The 17827-nt window shown below is 38.8% G+C and overlaps 1 protein-coding gene across 1 annotated transcript; it reads right to left on the reverse strand.

Moving 5' to 3' along the window:
• Positions 1-50: 50 nt before the first annotated feature.
• On the reverse strand, positions 51-15583 carry thrap3a (thyroid hormone receptor associated protein 3a). The gene is made up of 11 exons (XM_080896034.1): positions 15432-15583; positions 10407-10551; positions 7061-7966; positions 5770-6441; positions 5499-5671; positions 5196-5307; positions 4828-4912; positions 3470-3651; positions 3172-3361; positions 2897-3040; positions 51-1481 (listed from the first exon to the last, which is right to left on the reverse strand). Exons 2-11 carry the CDS (start codon positions 10526-10528, stop codon positions 1242-1244), a joined length of 2826 nt encoding a protein of 941 aa, XP_080752160.1. The 5' UTR covers positions 10529-10551; positions 15432-15583; the 3' UTR covers positions 51-1241.
• Between the last annotated feature and the right edge of the window lie 2244 nt (positions 15584-17827).

The following is a 17827-nucleotide window of genomic DNA, read 5'->3' on the forward strand; positions in this document are numbered from 1 at the left end:
TGTAAAGATTCTTTTTAATTAAAGACACATACAGACAAATGTCAAAGTAATCAGTGTTTCTTTAATTTACAGTCTCTAAGAAAACAAAAACAAAAACAGTGACCACAACTATTTAAAATATGCAATATTCCCTAAGAAGTCAACCTTAAAATTTTAATCTGTAGGCCTATAACATACGCAAGTAAGACCAGTGCACCCACAGCAAGGTATACTTGTACTTGCATAAATGAGCCTAGAAACAAATAACATTGATATGCACAGAATAAACATTCCTGTTCTGTTTTACAAACTTGGATAGACTCTATACTAAAATTTTTAACTACTTCTCTCATTGCGTTAACAGTTGCACACAGTTAGCATCACTGCTAAAATCTGTTTGGTTAAATAAAAGCTTGCAAACATAAAAATGACAATACAATCTATAGCAGTGAAAACAAATTCTCTGTTACAATCGAAGTCAGAATCCTGCGTGGCCAAGTACAAATACCAAAATTAAAGTCTTTGCAGAAAGAAAATCACTATCAATATTATACACTAAAGTGGTATCCAAAAACAAGCTAAAGCTACTATTCGGATAGTAAAATGTTTCACAAGCTTGTTAAAAGGCTTTTAGCTAGTGCTGTAAAATGGTTGTATGCTTTATAATGACAGACTGCAGGGCACAATCTATGACCCTGTGCAGTTTGGTCCCATTGTCAGATCAGTGTTATTTCTGCCAAATTGGCTGGACTGTGGTGTTTTATGTCATCACCAACAACATACTTATTGCTGAGACATAGCTCAGAAAAACATAACATATAGTCACTGTTTGCAAATTAAATTAGATTTTAATATATTTGCAGTACAATAATTAATCTTGTTGCCTAACTGATTTGATCAAAAATGTGCAGTTCTTTTTTGTGTTAATTCAAAATTGCAAGTTATTTTCTAACCATCCTAACCAAAAAAGTGTAAATATTAATATAATGCTGCGTGAAAGAGATTTTAATTTACCAAAATAAAGCAAAAGCATAAAACTTTAAACTTGACAAGAAACTGCATTTCACTCTTAAACAGCGCTTTTACTAGTCTTGATGTAGGAAATGGTTGTGTCAAGTCTGAAGAAATGAAAACAAAGTAATATGTTTCATAGGAATATCTTAAAACATTTAATCTGCATTTATTGATCCATTGGATAAAATCACTCAGTCAGATCTTGTGAGAACACAGAAGATACGATTTTCTGCAGATTCCTTTGCTACTCAGATGTTCTCTCCATCAACTTCTGCCCTTTTATGGTCCTGTTCTGTCTCTTCTCTCTGCATGCCACCTTGCTCGTCATTGACCTGGAATTTATCGAGGCCCCATTTTGGATAGATGATATTGGGACCTCCAGTGGCTTTGCGGATAAGGAACCTCGCTCTTCCGCGAGTTAAACTTCCCCTCCCTCGACCTCGATTGTCTGTCCACTTGGATTCTGACTCTTCATCTCTGTCATCGTGCTAAAAATGTGGGAGAATGTGAGAGACATATGTCAAGGCTCAAATTCAACACATTAAATGCTGAAGCTGAAAAACAATTTTTTGAAAAATCTATGTTAGCCCTATGATCAGCTAAATACCATTCAAAGGAGAGAGTAGTCAGTTTATTCACTAACCAGGCTGCTAGCTGTCGCTAGGTAAAATCAGCCACAAAGAGGGTGCTACACCAGAAATCTCCCTGTGACCCTTATGGTTACTAGCAGACTATAGCAATTTCTCATAGTTGCATTGAAGACTGAACATTCGTTACTACTTGCTGAGTGTTAGTGAAAAAGAGCAATGCAAACCTGAAGAACAAGAACAACTTTCCTTTTAAGGGTCAGATGTTTCTGGATTTTTGTTGCACTTTTAACAATTTCACTACTTCTCAGCTAGCAGTCGCTTTGTGGTTTGGCAAGCAAATTACAGGTCACCGTGGCAACTTCATAATATCAAATCAAATCACTTTTTATTCTCACATCACATGTGCAGGTACACTGGTACAGCACATGCGAGTGAAATTCTTGTGTGCAAGCTTCACAAGCAACAGAGGTGTGCAAAATGCAATACAATAACATAAGAACAATGCTAAAGCTGTTTGGTAGGGCACCATGCCTTCTTTGAAAGCACCTTTACTTTCATTGAGTGACTGCATGCAACCACTCACCAACTAGCTAGAGAAGATACATTTTCTTCCCTGGTGAGTTAAGGGGTTGACGACTCTGCTCTAGGCCTGCATGATTGGGTCGTTAGCAACTGATTTCACAATGACACCAGCAACCACTTGTTAACTTGTTGGGGAATGCACATTTTTCCACAGTGACCAGTGGTTGCCAGGAAGTTACTGGCAGGTCTATAACCCAGTGTAACTGAGGTATAAGTGGTTAAGCTGATGGATGGCTGAATGGACAGATTTTCACATTTTGAATTTGATGCCAACAATGTAGTAAAATCATGACAGGGACATGTTTACCACCATTTGCATCACCTCTTCTTTTAACAACCCTTCTAAGCATTTGGCAGCTGCTTGATATATAATTCCAGCTGGTCAACAGTTTAGTCCTCCTTAGTCATATTCATGGCTTCATAATGCTCCACATGTCGGACGAATAGATGTGGAATGCAGCCAGGCCGCTTTAGCACCGGGACTCATTTACTGTGGAGCCATGCTGCTATTAATAAACAGAATGGTGCCTGGGTGGTACCATACATTGCTTCAAAACCTGTATGTATTGTTCAGCATTTTTTCAGACCCTCAGTTTTCACTAGATGTGCAGTTTAAATGTTTGGCAAATAATTATATGCTTCTATTGTTTACATTTAACACAGCCTCTAAATATTTTCAGAAATCAAGGTTGACAAAATAAGGAAAGAGATAAGGAATGAGAAAACCTTACCAAGTAATATTTTTTGCTCTTGGGAGTATATTCTGGGTTCCAGTCTTCACTTTTTTGGTGTACAACCATGCTTACAGGATTACTGTGTGAAATGTTACCCTGATAGTTCCCTTTGCTCCAGTTCCTTCCACGTATTCTTACTTGCTATAATTGGAGAAAAAGAAAAAAATGCTCAAAATATGCAATACATAGCGATACATAGAAAACTGTCTATGATGGGAATTTTACATTATATTGTAGATATTACAACAAATCAAGCTTTTTATTGGCCTTACAAATCCTCCATGTGGATGTCCACTTTCAGCTGAACCTGATGATTCCCTTTGGCCCAGTCGGTTTTTATTAAAGTCTCCATTTTTTGAATCAGGTTTCTCTTGGGGTAAACCTTCATCTTTGTTAGATTTGGAGGATGAGGAAGATGAGGATGAAGTGGAGCGAGAACGTTTCTTCTTCTTCTTGCTTTTCCTGCACAAGGATTATCATGCAAGCAAATTCTTTACATGCAGCTGTTTATAGTGCAAGATGATTATGTCATCATAATGGTAGATACAAGTACAGAACAATTGTGCATACTTTGATTTCTTGTGGTATTTATGGAAGTTTTCCACAGATCTCTCTCTGCTAGAATCTGGGGAATCTCCCGCATCTCTTCCCTGATCCTCGTTATAATATCTTTCATGGGTCGAATATTTTTTACGGCGTTCAATATCCAAGCGAAGGTCCATTGGGTCACCCTTGATTTTTTCCCCTCCATCCTGAGCAAAATTAAAACAGAACACAATGTCGTGGATAGACTTTGGATTAGCATGTGGAGGGCTGTCAGTCTTCTCTGAGCTAAGCGGATTTGTAAACTAAATAGTGAAGTGCAGGGAAAAAGGGCAAAAACCCAGGTGACAACCAGCTGGCATGAATAAAACCAAGCTATTTTTGAGGGAATTTTGAGTGCATTTAATAGGCCAAGCCAGTAGTTTTGCATGTTTTTAGTGTTTCCTAAACATCTACTTTTCCAAATCTTATGTTTTGATGATCAAATTTTACATGACTTCCTGGTCACAAAAGTCTTCATAATTTCTTTAGATAGGTGGTTCAGCACAGTTAACATGTAGCTAGCCTTATCCATCCAATCTATTCAACAGCAATAAAATATCCAGCAACAGATTCACATATTTAAATTCCTAAACTTCAGCAACATCACATACTCGTGTTTTTCAAAACACAAAGGTTTGTTAAACTTTCAGGCCATAACAAGTTGAAATCATGTCATATCTTATCATATAGTATCATGAACCAACACCAATGGATGGCAGGAAGAAATCAGAAATCGGGTTTGGAAAACATGTGGGAAAAATGCCGAAGTGTAAACATGGATAAAACATGCAAAACCACCAGTTTGGCTCTTTCACAACAGTGACAGACAAGGCATGTGATTGTTCATGCTAATTTCAGTTTACTCAGTACTTAGTATTTCCTCTGCATGTTTGAGAGCTGACCAGATGTATCCATGCGCATCAATAAAGAAATACTATGATGGTTTACTCAGAATGTTAAGCAAGTAAACGTAAGCACAGGCACATGAAGTGCCTGCTGTTGGTTATTTCCGTTCCTTATTTTTTTAAAAGAATACTTACGAAGACGATTGCTTAGAGTCCCTTGAACAGCTTTGGCACTGAGGCTTCCATTTTTGACCTTATTTGATTCATTAGCCTTGGTCAGGCTTGTGCCCACAATACAACCCATTCACCATGTGAGGCGATATAACAAACAGCAAAGTCAAAGTGCCTTATTTTGCATTTGCTTTTCTTAGACTTGAGCATCTCCCTTCAAGGAAAGCCATGGGCTTTCAGAGAGTGCAGTCTAAAGGCATGTGGCTTTCTCACTTGTTTGAAGTTGTCTTATTCCAATATACTTCATACGTCAAAATGTTCAGTCACCTTGTAAGTGCCATCCTCTGAGCTTTTCATCGCCTCAAAAAGTTGAGGGTGTTTCTTAAAAGCACTTGGTGAAACATCGATTCGCCTGCAAGAAAGAAATCAAGATGGGATAAAAGAAATGCAAGACACGTGCCATAACAAACAAACGGTCAGCAACACTGAACTGGAAAGACAACACGAAACAGAAAAAATGAAAAATGCTGGGGAAAGTAAAACTGACCTCCACCAAGCATGAGAACAAATAAGCCAAGATAGTCTGTAGATTATCAGGGAGGAAAGGTGAGAAAAAATACCTGAAAGCTGTTAAAAGAGGAGGTGAAGCCACAGCACACTGAAGGTGAGAGGGGTCACTCAATAGGCGACTCTACCTGTGTATCTCTGGACTTTTTCTTGGCTTCATCATTTCCTTCTCTGCAGCTTGTCTTTGGTACAAGGTGAATCGCTCATTTAGAGTCATGCCAGAAGATGGAAAGTGCTGAGCTGATTTGGTAACAAAGTAAGAAGCAAAAGCTATGGTTACGTCACATTTTATTCAAGAGGCCATTGTGAATAATAATGCTGAAAATCAGTCAAGACAAAATATTTGATTGTTCTATGAATTTTGCATCATAGAGGGTATCGAGGGTAATGATTTGCAATCGCTCGATATGGTTTAGACACAGAAGACTCACCTTTGATGTGGTGAACAATGGTGACAATGTGCTGAGCAAACAGCTCAGAGGGACTTCTTTGTAACTGTGCAGCCTTTACATGCTGGAAGATGGAGCGAAATTCCTGATCCTTTTTAGAGGACTGCACAAGGTCCTGAGACAACTGTCGCTCTTCAGCTAAAAGATCTGACGAACTGAAATGATAAGTTCTTTAGTCTCTTGAATTTCTTTTGAATGAATAATGACATAACATTAAAAAAAAGAATTATTGAACCTATTGAACAAGGCTTACCTTATCAGGCTATCTCCAAGGAAATCCATTCTAACATTAAATTTTGCTTCCTGTTTTCTTGAGGACATGACAGGCGGGTCCTCTACTCTGACCTCAAACGTGTCTCTGTCAGAGTTCCTCCGCAATGGTGGTGTAGGAGATGGGATAGATAGAGATTCTGCCGTCTTCCTGGCTTTACAAATCAAGTCTGGGGACAGTTCTTTGAATTTTCCCGTTAACTCCCTTTTGGCAGCGGCAGTGGCTGCTGTTTTATCCTGCTTTCCACTGAGATAAAGCTCCTCTGCCGTGGCATCTTTGTCACTATTAGCAAACTTCTGCCATTTCGCAAAGCACTCTTCAAGCTGTTCTCGGGCTGATGGAGCGACCTTGGTCTTTGGCTTATAGGACACTTCTCCATTATTCCAATTTTTTGGAAGTGATTTAAATTGAGGCTTAATGATCATCTCATCCTCTTCTTCCCCATCAGCAGACAGAAATGGTGAGGCTTTGAAAAAGCTGTTCAGAGACACTCCAGCATCATTATCCTCTTTGTATTTTCTTGATACAGAATCAGAGACAACTACAGAAGCTTTGCCATTTACTTTCTCTTGTTCCATTTCCATACAGTTTGCTTCTGCGTTCCTGGCATTTTCTGAAGCAGATTTAGCTTTAGCTTTAGCTTCCTCCCAAAACCTAAAGAAGGAAAAAGAGATAAAAAGCTCTGTCTAACTCGAAAACCTGATTGTGAGACAGCTGCAAAAATGAAAATAACAGTGAAATATAAGCATTTTTTATCAGGGAAGCACTTTAGTAATGAAAATAAAGAAGAAGAAGGATGTTGTTTTCACTTGGAAAACCTTTAGAATTCCTGTAAATGGATACAGTAGCTGAAGCTTGCAAAGTTTATAAAATGCAAATATGAAATGGTTGTGTAGTTTACCCAAAGTAAAGCTCAAATGAACCTGCTGTCCATTATTGGACTACCAAAAGTATATTTGTAATGGCTTCTGGTACATTTGCCTGATGTTGACTTTTTTTCATTGTTTATTGTCGCACCACTGTCTGCTCAGCTCTGATGCATACTCTGTTACATGTCCTGCACACACAGCCGAGCCAGGCTACTTATTTGTAATAGATTTCTAACTAATTTGTAACTATATTGCTGGAAAACCTAATCTATCCATTAATATGGAATCAAACCCAAAAATCCACAATCTGCATTATGTGAGGCTCCAAACAGAAGAACCAAACAACAATTTGTGTTTCAAGTTACTAAAAATTGTCATGAGTGTAAACATAAAACTGGTCTTACTTCCTGAATGCAATGGAGATTGCTGTTTTATCTCTATCCAGGTAGTCTTCTTTGGAGATGTCAAAGCTGGAAAGGATTTGATTTAGACCTTCATTTGAAGGTTTTTTAGCCGAGGATGAACCACACACCATCTGCCAGGTGGGGGTGCCATTGGGTGTGATGCCTGTGTTTTTAGTGGGGCTAGACTGGTTAGCCGTTTGGCTGCTCTGACCAACAGTAGCAGCAGAGCCTGCCAGCGGACTGTTTTTCTTTGGACTGCTGCTGTAGTTTGTCAGGCCTTTCCAGTTCCCCTCAGTTCTCCCACCGCCAGCACCTTCTATATCATCTCCTGCCAATAACTCAACACGCTCCCCTGACTCATCCTCTCCCTCTCCTCCCTTTTGAACGTCCTTGGAAGCCAGCTGCTCATCTTTCACATCTTTTGAGGTTTGGTTAGCGAGCAGGGAGGCCGGCCTGCATTTAGGAGAGGAGGAGTGTGATGAGGCAGAAGAATGCTGCGAGTGTCTGGATAAAGGAGAACAGGATTTGTCGGACTGGTGAGATTGACCATGAGGGGAGGTCCCACAGTGTTTCTGAGAGCGTCCTTGTGAATGGTTTTGATGTTGTTTCTGTTGCCAATGCTGTTGCTGTTGTTGTTTCTGATGATTTTGTTGCTGTTTTTGAGGATGCTGCCTGAAATTCTTCCAGTTCTGATGATAGTTGTTGTTATTGTAGCCACGTCCACCTCGTTGGTAGCGTCCACGTGGGAAGTAGCCCCGTCCTCGACCCCTGAAGTTATATGGCCTACGGAAGCCGCGGTGATAGCCCCGGAAGTCCCGGTTGTTCTGGTAACCTCGCGGATATTTCTTCTCCCGGTTATAGGATGGAGAATAAGATCTTGATCTTGACCGAGACCGAGATCTAGAGCTGTGAATGAATAAAGAAGACAACGAAAACATTACGTTTATTTCTACAGAGTTTGATATAGATACATTTTCTCAATAATGTATTGCCTCCAAAATAGAAACAGTAGATCTTATGTGAAACAACACTACCAGAAACTATAAACCACCTACAATTAACAGTTTAGAGCTGAGACAGACAGATGCTTGGTTAATATAAAAGGGAAAAAGGCGGAGCATATTTGCTTTGGCTCAATGACATACAAAACTAGGAGTACTTGGATGATTGCTTACAACTGTTTAAAAAAAAACAACGTTTATTGCTGGTCTGAAAAATTGAAATGACATATCTATTCATAACTATTCAAATTCTAGGGAAGTTTACAGAAGAAAAACACACAGCTCCTATTATTCAGGATCATTTTGAAAATAATAACAATCCTTAATATTTTGAAACAAATGTTTTGAAAATAATCCTTAAATTCTGTGACGATGTATAACACTTGAATATATGTTATTATGATAACACATGGAGAACACAACATGTTGCGGAGCATACTGCAAGGTCAGATTAGACCACAGGGTGGCGCTGCTGCACTTCCAATAAAAAGCCTTCCACAGCGTGCTAGCCTTGACTTTTTACCAGGGCTTCAGATTATAACAGTCTGTTCTTCAGTTTTCTCAAATCAGCAATTTAATCAGAACACCATGCTTTTAAAAGTACATTTCAACACTGTGTCCACAGCTGTCCACTGTCATATTTGAGAGTATAACTGTTTCAGACTTCAAAGTAGTAGTGCAAAGTATCTACTGCTACTTGTATTTAACTGCATCTTCAGCAGCTTTTATAAAGGATGCATTTCTCACCACCACCCTCCTAAAATGTTAAGAGTATGAAGTGATTTACAAATAATTTAAAATCTAAAAAATGCTGCAGAGCAAAAGTCTAGATTAATGAATTAAAGCTGTGCCAAAGTACATGCAAACATAATACTAAACTAGATAAATGAACTTAAATTTAAAAAAAAAAAGAAATAAGAGAAGCATGTAACTCACCTAGTGTGCTTTCTCATTGGAATACAGAGGCAGTGCAATGAGCAGCACTGCACAGTGCGAGCTACAAATACTGCATCTCCTCTGCCCAGCTCTGGTGGAACAGGGAGTCACATGGACCGTATAAGGGTGGGAAATCTACTACTGCCTGAATTCTTTGACTCTATGCCTGCCAGTTAAAAGGGCTTTTCAGCACGTTTGGAGAGGATTAATGACAGAATATTGTGTCACACATGGCAAATCTGTTCCACCAAATTGTTGTGGATATTATTTTCTTTCAGCTTCCTGCTATGACTTGTCAGTGAGTAAAAAATCGGCCAAGCGAGAGCTCAGACCATGTACTTCTGTAAACTGTGGCTCTAATTACTAAGTGTGTTATAGCAAGATCAGGTAATGTTGGAAAGAAAGAGTTTAAGCTTCGCACTGGCAACATTTGACAACATGTTTCCACCCAGCACACTGTCAAACCTGCACCTTTAAATGCTCTTTAACCTGACAACTGTTTCTTGTTCTAACATGCTGCCCATGTAAAACATGCAGGAAATTAACTATTTATTTGTGCGTGCGTGCGTGCGTGCGTGTGTGTGTGCGCAGAGGGTGGGCGGGGATATGCTTTTTTCTGTTTTTGTATTTACATTTTTGTTGTTTTCAAACTTGTACAAAGGTGTGCATTCACACTTTTCCAGTCCTGTTTTGCCTTCCCACAAAGCCATTTGCACACGTGCAAGGTAGCTTCAGGAAGAGTAGACCATTAAATTCCTTCCATAACTCTTATTTATGCTAATTTTAATACAAGCTGTAACACTGCCAGGAAATGAGCTAGCCTGTCATTTTATTGCCATCCGGGCGTCACTCTACCAGTAGCGGCAAAGGCATCAGACTGAAGCCTTACTGTTTCTTACGAAAGCACATCAAAGTCAGCAGAAAACCCTTCAGTCAAAGCTTCACGAAATAAAAGCACATCAACAAAATGCCTTTCAAAATACTGTGAAATGTGGTACAAAACATTCCCATATGCCACTGTGCAATATTATATTAGACTACCTTAACTAAATTCACTAACCGGGAGCTGAACTCTCAAATATTAATTTCCTGTGGATACAGAGCCTGACTCAAGAGTTTGGGTAGGACTCAAAGGCTCTAATATGCTCCACCAGCTCTGTCTATTCATGTGAAAACCAAACTCTTTAAATCCTACAGATGGCAATCAAAGATACACAAAAATACACAGTGTGTTTCCAGTCAGCCACAATAAGATTTGCTACACAAAACAGATGAAAATGGATCTCAAGAATGAGTTTTTAAATTTTACTTTAACAACACAGATCTGGCAACTAGGGTGGAACTTTAGCAATCAAGGCAAATGCATGTTATCCGCTAACAAGCTGTTGCAAACGGAAGATCGCTCGTACCTATAGCGGTGCTTCCTGGACCGAGACCTGGAGCGACTCCTGGAGCGGGAGGTGGAACGGGATCTTGACCTGGACCTCGAGCGGCTCCGAGATCTCGAGGCTGATTTTGTGGATCTGGACATCACTGCACTCAGCCTACCTCTAGCTGTGACACAAAAATGTTTTACAGTCAAGTTAGGATTGCTGAATATGTATACGGTGCGCCTGTTTAAAAAAGAATTATGACATCACCTGTTCATTTGCAGGAACAATTGGATGAACAATAAAAGAAAGGATAAACAAATTTCAGGAAAGCTGGGTCAAAAATCCCTTAAATGAAAATGTCCAACAGAGATAAACCTTCCAAAATGAGCTTCAAAAACAGTCTTAAAGAAAAAGCTGCATGAAGAAAAACAACAGCTGTGAAAAAGGAAGAGGCCAATCTGTAATAGTGTAAGGTTTAAACAGAAGGAGTTTTATTTATCTCACTCATCATTTGCATAGAGGGCTGTCTTCTATCAGTCACCTGACTAGTTATTTTTTCAGCTAACCAAAAATATTATAAAACAATTATTCAGAAATAATAATATAATGATAATATAATATTATTATGATAAATAATAATATAATATACAGTTATTAGTATGATAGATTGTTTTTCAATTTCCTTATCACAGAAGACCTGCAGAGCAACATAAAATAACTTAAAACTGGTGACAGAAATGTTGTGTCTCAGTTGACTGTGCAGAAGAAAAAGTTGCCAGTTTTTTAATAAGGCAAAATAATCGAGAAGACAAACCACCAAATTCAGTACTATTTGTATTCCTTTGGGTGTTTGACACTAACATACCTCTAAATATACCTACATACAACATATATATATATATATATATATATATATATATATATATATATAGGGAGAGAGAGATATGTTGTATATGTTGACCAGACTCACTGAGTGTATGACATATGAGAATCTGAATCAGAGAGACTTTATTAATCCCAGAGGGAAATTGAGTTGTCATAGCAGCAAATATACAACAAACATCAAGCACTCATATAAAATGAGTGTAGAAACAGAGATATTCATAAATATTAAGATAAATAGATAAATATAAATATAGGTATAAATATACATATACATATAAAATATAGAAATATAGAGACATTTATATATTAAGATGTGCTAGAGATGCTGCGTACAAGGGCTTATTTTGAGGAAGTCATAAAAGCCGTGCTAACCATGTTAAATGCAAAAGCTGCTACTTGCATTTTTACACCACAGCATCGTATGTAATCAAGTGTAAATCTATTCACATAAAATGCATGGTAACACAAGCCTCGTTTAGTGGTTTTTTTTGTTTTTCCCCTTTTCATAACTTATTAAGAGCTTTCATTACTGTTACACTTGCCCCTTGCCCGATCCTTTGTTAAATATTTAACCTACACCATGCCCAGCTAAAACCAGTTGATTTCCTCTGCAGCTACATAGAAATTTGCTTGTGGTTAATGCTCTGCTGTGAATCCGACACCACAGAGATGTTCTCATTGGATGTTCTCACTACATGGTCTGCACACACCGACCTCAATGTACATTAAACTTCAAAGGATGACTCTTCTGAAATCAGGGCTATGCTTGCAAACTTCCCGAATTGCACTTTCATAGTGAGAGGAGGAGTTTAGTAAGAGTCTAGTTTATTCCCTTCCAAGGCCCACAGGGCAATATCTGTGCCATATGATCCACAGAGTACAGTAAAAGCTAGGGATCAAATAATTGATCTTTCATTATGAGAATCATCTTCAGAGATTTAGGAAGGAGGAAATTGCAAGCTACACATGGCATGGATTACAAAAGCACCGAATGCTATCACATGGTAGTCCCAGCGTGCATCCCCACTACTATTTTGGAGAGTATCGAAATAGATCCAATCCCTCCCACCCCCACCCAACTCTTTCACGTGCTCTATGAACTTCCCACTTCCCTCATTTCTGGCAGCTTGTTTTTTGGCTTTCAGACAATAATTTCCTGAACGTCCAACCTAAATAAAGAGTTAACGCTGAGTTTAGCCTAATGTACACATTTCAGCAAAGGCAGACAGATGTGGTTCTTTGCAGCATCTGGTGGCTAAACAGTAAAATCAATTACTTTTTCATATTAGCTTTTGAATGAGTTTCAGCAGAAACTATGCACAAAAGATCTCTACAAAGCTGTGGTTACTCATTGCATTAAGACTGCATTATTAACACACCACAACCTCATTTCAGCATCACGTATGCATAAAATTAGATGTGTGACCATAACATTGTTTTTCCCTGTAGCTGGTAGAATAAGACAACGAGATCTGTTTTGATAGCGTCACCCTGAAAGTTCAATTGATAACCAGCTGCAGCTGTCTGTGCTCCACAATGTGTGGTCGACAGTCTAATCACTGAGATTGCACCCTCTTGGAAAGGCAGGAGGCAGTAGGCCTTTAATCACTAACTACTAGATTTCTGAACACCATTACTCTTACTGACACACATGCATGCAAATCCACACAAATGTTATTACCAGTATGTTTTTGTCTGCTTCCTCATCCATATCCTAATAATGAATCTATCTATTTGACATAGCCACTACATTTGTGTCAACAACTTAGATTATTTTCATTATTTGTTTGCTCATAAGCAAATTCAAGGTTAAGGTCTAACCTGAGTCTTACTGGTTTCAATCCAGAGTTTTGAAGGGGGTTTTCATAGCAAGGTTTCTGTAACAAACACAACAGGAACAGCATGCAAAACTAGAAAAGCAGGTCTGCAGTCCAACTGCTAGAGAAGCAATGATGATGAAGCGCGTGTAGAACGATGTGCTAAATAGACGTGCTCGAAAAACATTAAAATGTCTGTTTAACACTGTCTGGTATTCATGTGGATACACACACACACAAACACACATGCTATTAAGGCTCCCCTTGGAGCAGTGAATGACAGCTGTGTAATCCTCATCAGCTGTTTATTTCATATAACAGCAAAAGTAGCTCTGATAAACAATGGTACAGCAACATGATACATAGCTCAAAGCATATGAGAAGAAACGCTCACTCATCTGCCCTATCATTAAGACTACCATGCCACAGTGGCAGCTGGAATCACATTTGCTATCTATATATGCCCCCAAGACACTCTTCTCTCTATTTCTGAAAAAGCCACAGCAACTGTCACTGGTACAGTGTTTGGTTATTGACGTGTGGCAGTCCCTCTTAGTATTCCCTCCAGGCGCTTCACAGAGCAGTTGATGGATAACAAAGTCACTGGCAGCACAATTTAAGTTTGGGATTAATAGTTGCGCTTTCTTAGGAGGTTAATATCTTAAAAAAAAAGAGAAAGACTGTTTCTCTAACAGTTGTCTGACATTTGTTTGTCATTAAGGAGCTACTGTTGCTGCTCGAAAGACAAATGAGATTTCCTGCAGCATTATTCTCTAGTAATGATCAACAACGATAGATCAGGACGCTGTTCGACTTGGCACTGAGCTTTACCACAAGCAGCTTCAGCTAGCTTTCTGCAAAGCACTAAACACACGTCACACGAGGGGGAAATTTTGTTTTAAAGTATTTTTTTCGTGCAGTTATACTGTCATGACAACAATCGGTAGTTTAGAGACTAACAAATGCCACTGAATAGCGTTTTTGGCACATATACTCCTGCCTGTAAAAAATGGCAGACGGCAGAGTGTCACAGTGGCATCCTTACAATCACATGCTTGCAGTTGTCTGTCATCACCACAGTAATGGACCTCTCCCGCATACAAGGGGGAGCTCATCAGCAAAAGGTCCTCTCTATTTTGGTAAGTTGGGACCAGCCTGGAAAATCATGAGTTATACATTTACCTTATATTTCCAAAATACACTCAGCTGTTGTTTATGTTCTTGTGGGCTGGAATCTCCATACAAACCCAGCGGCACTGCGTTTGTTTTTGTTGTTAATTAAGTGGTAGAATGTTTTCATTTCTAATTTATTTGAGCAAAGGTTATTACAGCAATCTGTAAAAAGTAGTAGTTTCTATGCTCATTAAATACAACATAAAAGAAGCCACCACAGTGATGGCAATCACAGAGATAGAGTTCACACAATATCGAAAAGGAAACTAAATTATTTGTTATGTCATGTTATTCCCGGACAGCATATTTGGACACGGCACACCTTTGTGTTGTCAGTGTCTGTGTGTGTATGTGTGCTTTGTTTGCTAAGAAGGCTCAACCTCATAGAGGATGCCACAGTACAGCAGGATACAGGCTTGGTAGTATTTTCAAACCTTTTTTTTTTTTGCCTCTGTGGTCCATAGAAATAGATTCAAGCTGGATCTCAAACCCCAAACAGACAACTACAGACGCAGTTCTTTCTGCTATATATGACTTGGCAGGCTTGATTCCAGTTTGGAGCTGTTTACTGTAGGTGGAGGGACAGCTTAGAGAAACGTGTAATCACAAAAGTCATTCTTTCATTGGGCTAACCACCAAAGACAACAGTCAGTCATCTGGTGAAATTAAATGGCTCACTTTACTTTAAGTCCCCATTAAATCTATGGTGGTCTGAGGACGCACGTTGGGAACCTAAAAAAGGCTTCAGGGCTCTAACAGTGACAACCACTATCTTCAGATCATTTAGTGACAGGGGTGAGAGGCATATCCTCAACGAGACAGTCAATGCATTTCTGTGGCCTAGAAAACATTCATATACGCAGAAAAATTGGTCATTTAAACCAAGAGAAAGACAATACATCGTGATAAGGAATAGACTTCTGATGTTTTATTTGCTTAATTAATATTTACAGCCTTGTTTGAAATGGCGGTTTATTCGCCGAGAAGGAACTTCACTTCGCGGCAAAGAAATTCATAGTTTTTTTCTTTTTTTGTTGCGACAGATGATTCATGTGCTGCTCAACTTCCCCTTCACTTACTGTATTGTATCGTATTACACTTCACTGCCTCTGAAAATTATATTTCTATTACCTCTATTCGCTCTTCAAAAAACTGTTACTAAAAAATAGGAAAGACTAAGACTTACCGGGTCGGCGTTATATTTCAGTGTTGTCGCGTCACATTCAGGAACCCTGGTAAAATATAGTAGAAATGAGTGCAGGCTTTTACTCCTTGGCGAACTCGTCTCTTCTATTGTACCCGACGGTGTGTATGTGTGTATGAGTGTGTGTGTGTGTCTGCGGTGTTTAGAGGGAGGGTGTGTGACAGCTCCGTGCTGCTCAGAGGTTCATATTTCCTTCCGCCTTCTCGCCACGATTTGTCAAAACACCTTCGCTACCTTGCAGTGAATGAGATTGGAGTTCTGTAGTCAGTGGGTTAGGATTAGGCTAATATGTCTGCTGTTTTTGTCACTAAAGCCTAATCCACGACTACAATTCACTGCGCTAAGCTTGTGTTCCTACACGGAGTTGTCCCTGCTGCAGCTTCTGTCTTACACAGTGGTGCTTTGTGCAGTTTATTATAACTCCACTGTGCAGGTCTTATATTTGACCGGGGGGGCTTCATTTAGGGACTTATCACTCGTTTTGAACGCTAACCAGCTAGTTAACAGCATGAGTACTGAAATCTGTTTTCTACTGCTTGTATTTTCAAGCGAGCCTGAACAGGTAATACTATGAAGTGATGTGTGCTGCCTGTGTCTTTATCATTCCGGTACCGTATAATTCTCCGCTAATATCAGTCTGGTTTTAAAAAACTCCTTTAAAAAAAGTTGCCCTTTTCGCAGCAATAACTGATGATTTAAAAGATGGATGTGGTGGATCATAAAGTCGACCACTTGGATACATATTCCAACTTTAGCTGTCTTTTGTAGAGCGCCTCAAGTGGACACTGTAGGAATAGCAGGCTTTGGCCTTATCTTTCAGCTCTCGTGGTTGGCGCATAGTTTAAGCACTGAATGTTAGGTGCATGGCCAGTTTGACTGACAAGTGGATGCGGAAGCAGGCACCTGTAGCTAATTTTGGTCATGAAACTAGCCCTTGATTGTGGTTGTGGTGCTCTTCAGAGCATTTTGAATGCAATTCCAGGGCAAATAAAATGGGATTCTTCGCGGTTAATCGCACTAACTACACACACAAGGGTCAGTGCTCGAGCTTTTGTAAGAAAAACTTTGAATTATATTTTTATGCTACTTAGCACTAAACCGCAAACATTTGCACCTGTGTTGCACTCTTAGAATCTATTGATGCACTTTGCTATACACGTTTGCTACCATCAGCTGATATGATGCTCAATTAAGTGTCCACTTATGTTTAAAAATAAAGTCTCCTGTCCTTTCCAGATAATTCAAAAGCAATTGAGCGACTGAAGATTAAAATTTTGTATGTGAAACACACATAAGGTCCATTTCACTCCATATTTGATGAACTTGTTCAGTAAATTGAACCAGTAATTCCTGCAAATGCATTTGTAGTTGGCATAAAGCAACCACTGAAGAAACTAAGGGTGAGCCAACAATAAAAATAAAAGTGTGACGTATTATTTTCAGGGGACAAATTCAGTATTACTAAATAACCTGGCTTGTAATCGATTATTGTGAAATCAGCCCGGCTGTGAGAAATGCTGTTTTGAGTCAGCCCAACATAGTGAGTTTCATAACAACGGAGGAAAAAAAGGAGGACTGGCATTGGAAACAAAGTCTAATGGATTGCAGTTGTATGTATGACTAAGTCACTGGGAACAGAGGATCCATTCAGCTCCCTGAATGTTAATGAGATTCAGGTCATCTGTGCAATATTAAATAGAAGAAGTGTTTCTGACTTTATTGATATTAATTTAAAATAAAGACAATCTATGGTTTAAATATAAAATTAATGGTATGACTGATATGATATGTAGGACTGGATCTCTCAGGTTTTCCTTTTTAACCACTGATGATTTCCGACATCCACAAGCATTTATGTTTCATTTTTCCCATTAGCATTATAAAATATATACTAATATTAACACTTTTAAAATCTTACATTAACCTCTTTATCTATAACATTTTGCTTTTGATGTTATTTCTTGAATCTTTAGCACATAATGTAATATGCTGTATAGTACTAACTGTCAGCTGTTTTAAAGGAGTATCTTGGATGCATTTATTTATTTTTTATTACAGACTAATTATTCACACAACCCATCAATTCTGAGCTGAGGAGCATCCAAAAAGTCAAATAAAATAAAAGTCTAATTTCAACAGGTCATCGATAGCACACACTGCCTGTTTGAAGACCTGCTTCCGTACCAGTAATTGTGTGAATGCCTCATAGCATTCACACAATTGAGATCCTGTTTCTCTTTATTCTTTATCTTTTATTATTCTATTTGCTCCGTTTCTTTGCCGCTTAACTACTCCCTCAGTTTTCAGTCGATTTTCCAGCACAATTTAGCTTCTACTGCACAGTGCACGTTTTTTTTCTCTCATCATATCTTTGTTTG

Source organism: Rhamphochromis sp. 'chilingali' (assembly GCF_963969265.1).
Source record: "Rhamphochromis sp. 'chilingali' genome assembly, chromosome: 11".
NCBI lineage: Eukaryota > Metazoa > Chordata > Actinopteri > Cichliformes > Cichlidae > Rhamphochromis > Rhamphochromis sp. 'chilingali'.

Bases quoted from the DNA above. Each gene is read 5' to 3' on its own strand.
- thrap3a (XM_080896034.1), bottom strand. From the start codon at position 10,528: ATGTCCAGATCCACAAAATCAGCCTCGAGATCTCGGAGCCGCTCGAGG. The intron at 6,442-7,060 runs GTAAGACCAGTT...TTCCTTCTTTAG, and splicing joins ATCTCCATTGCATTCAGGAA to GTTTTGGGAGGAAGCTAAAG. The intron at 5,308-5,498 runs GTGAGTCTTCTG...TTACCAAATCAG, and splicing joins CATTGTTCACCACATCAAAG to CTCAGCACTTTCCATCTTCT.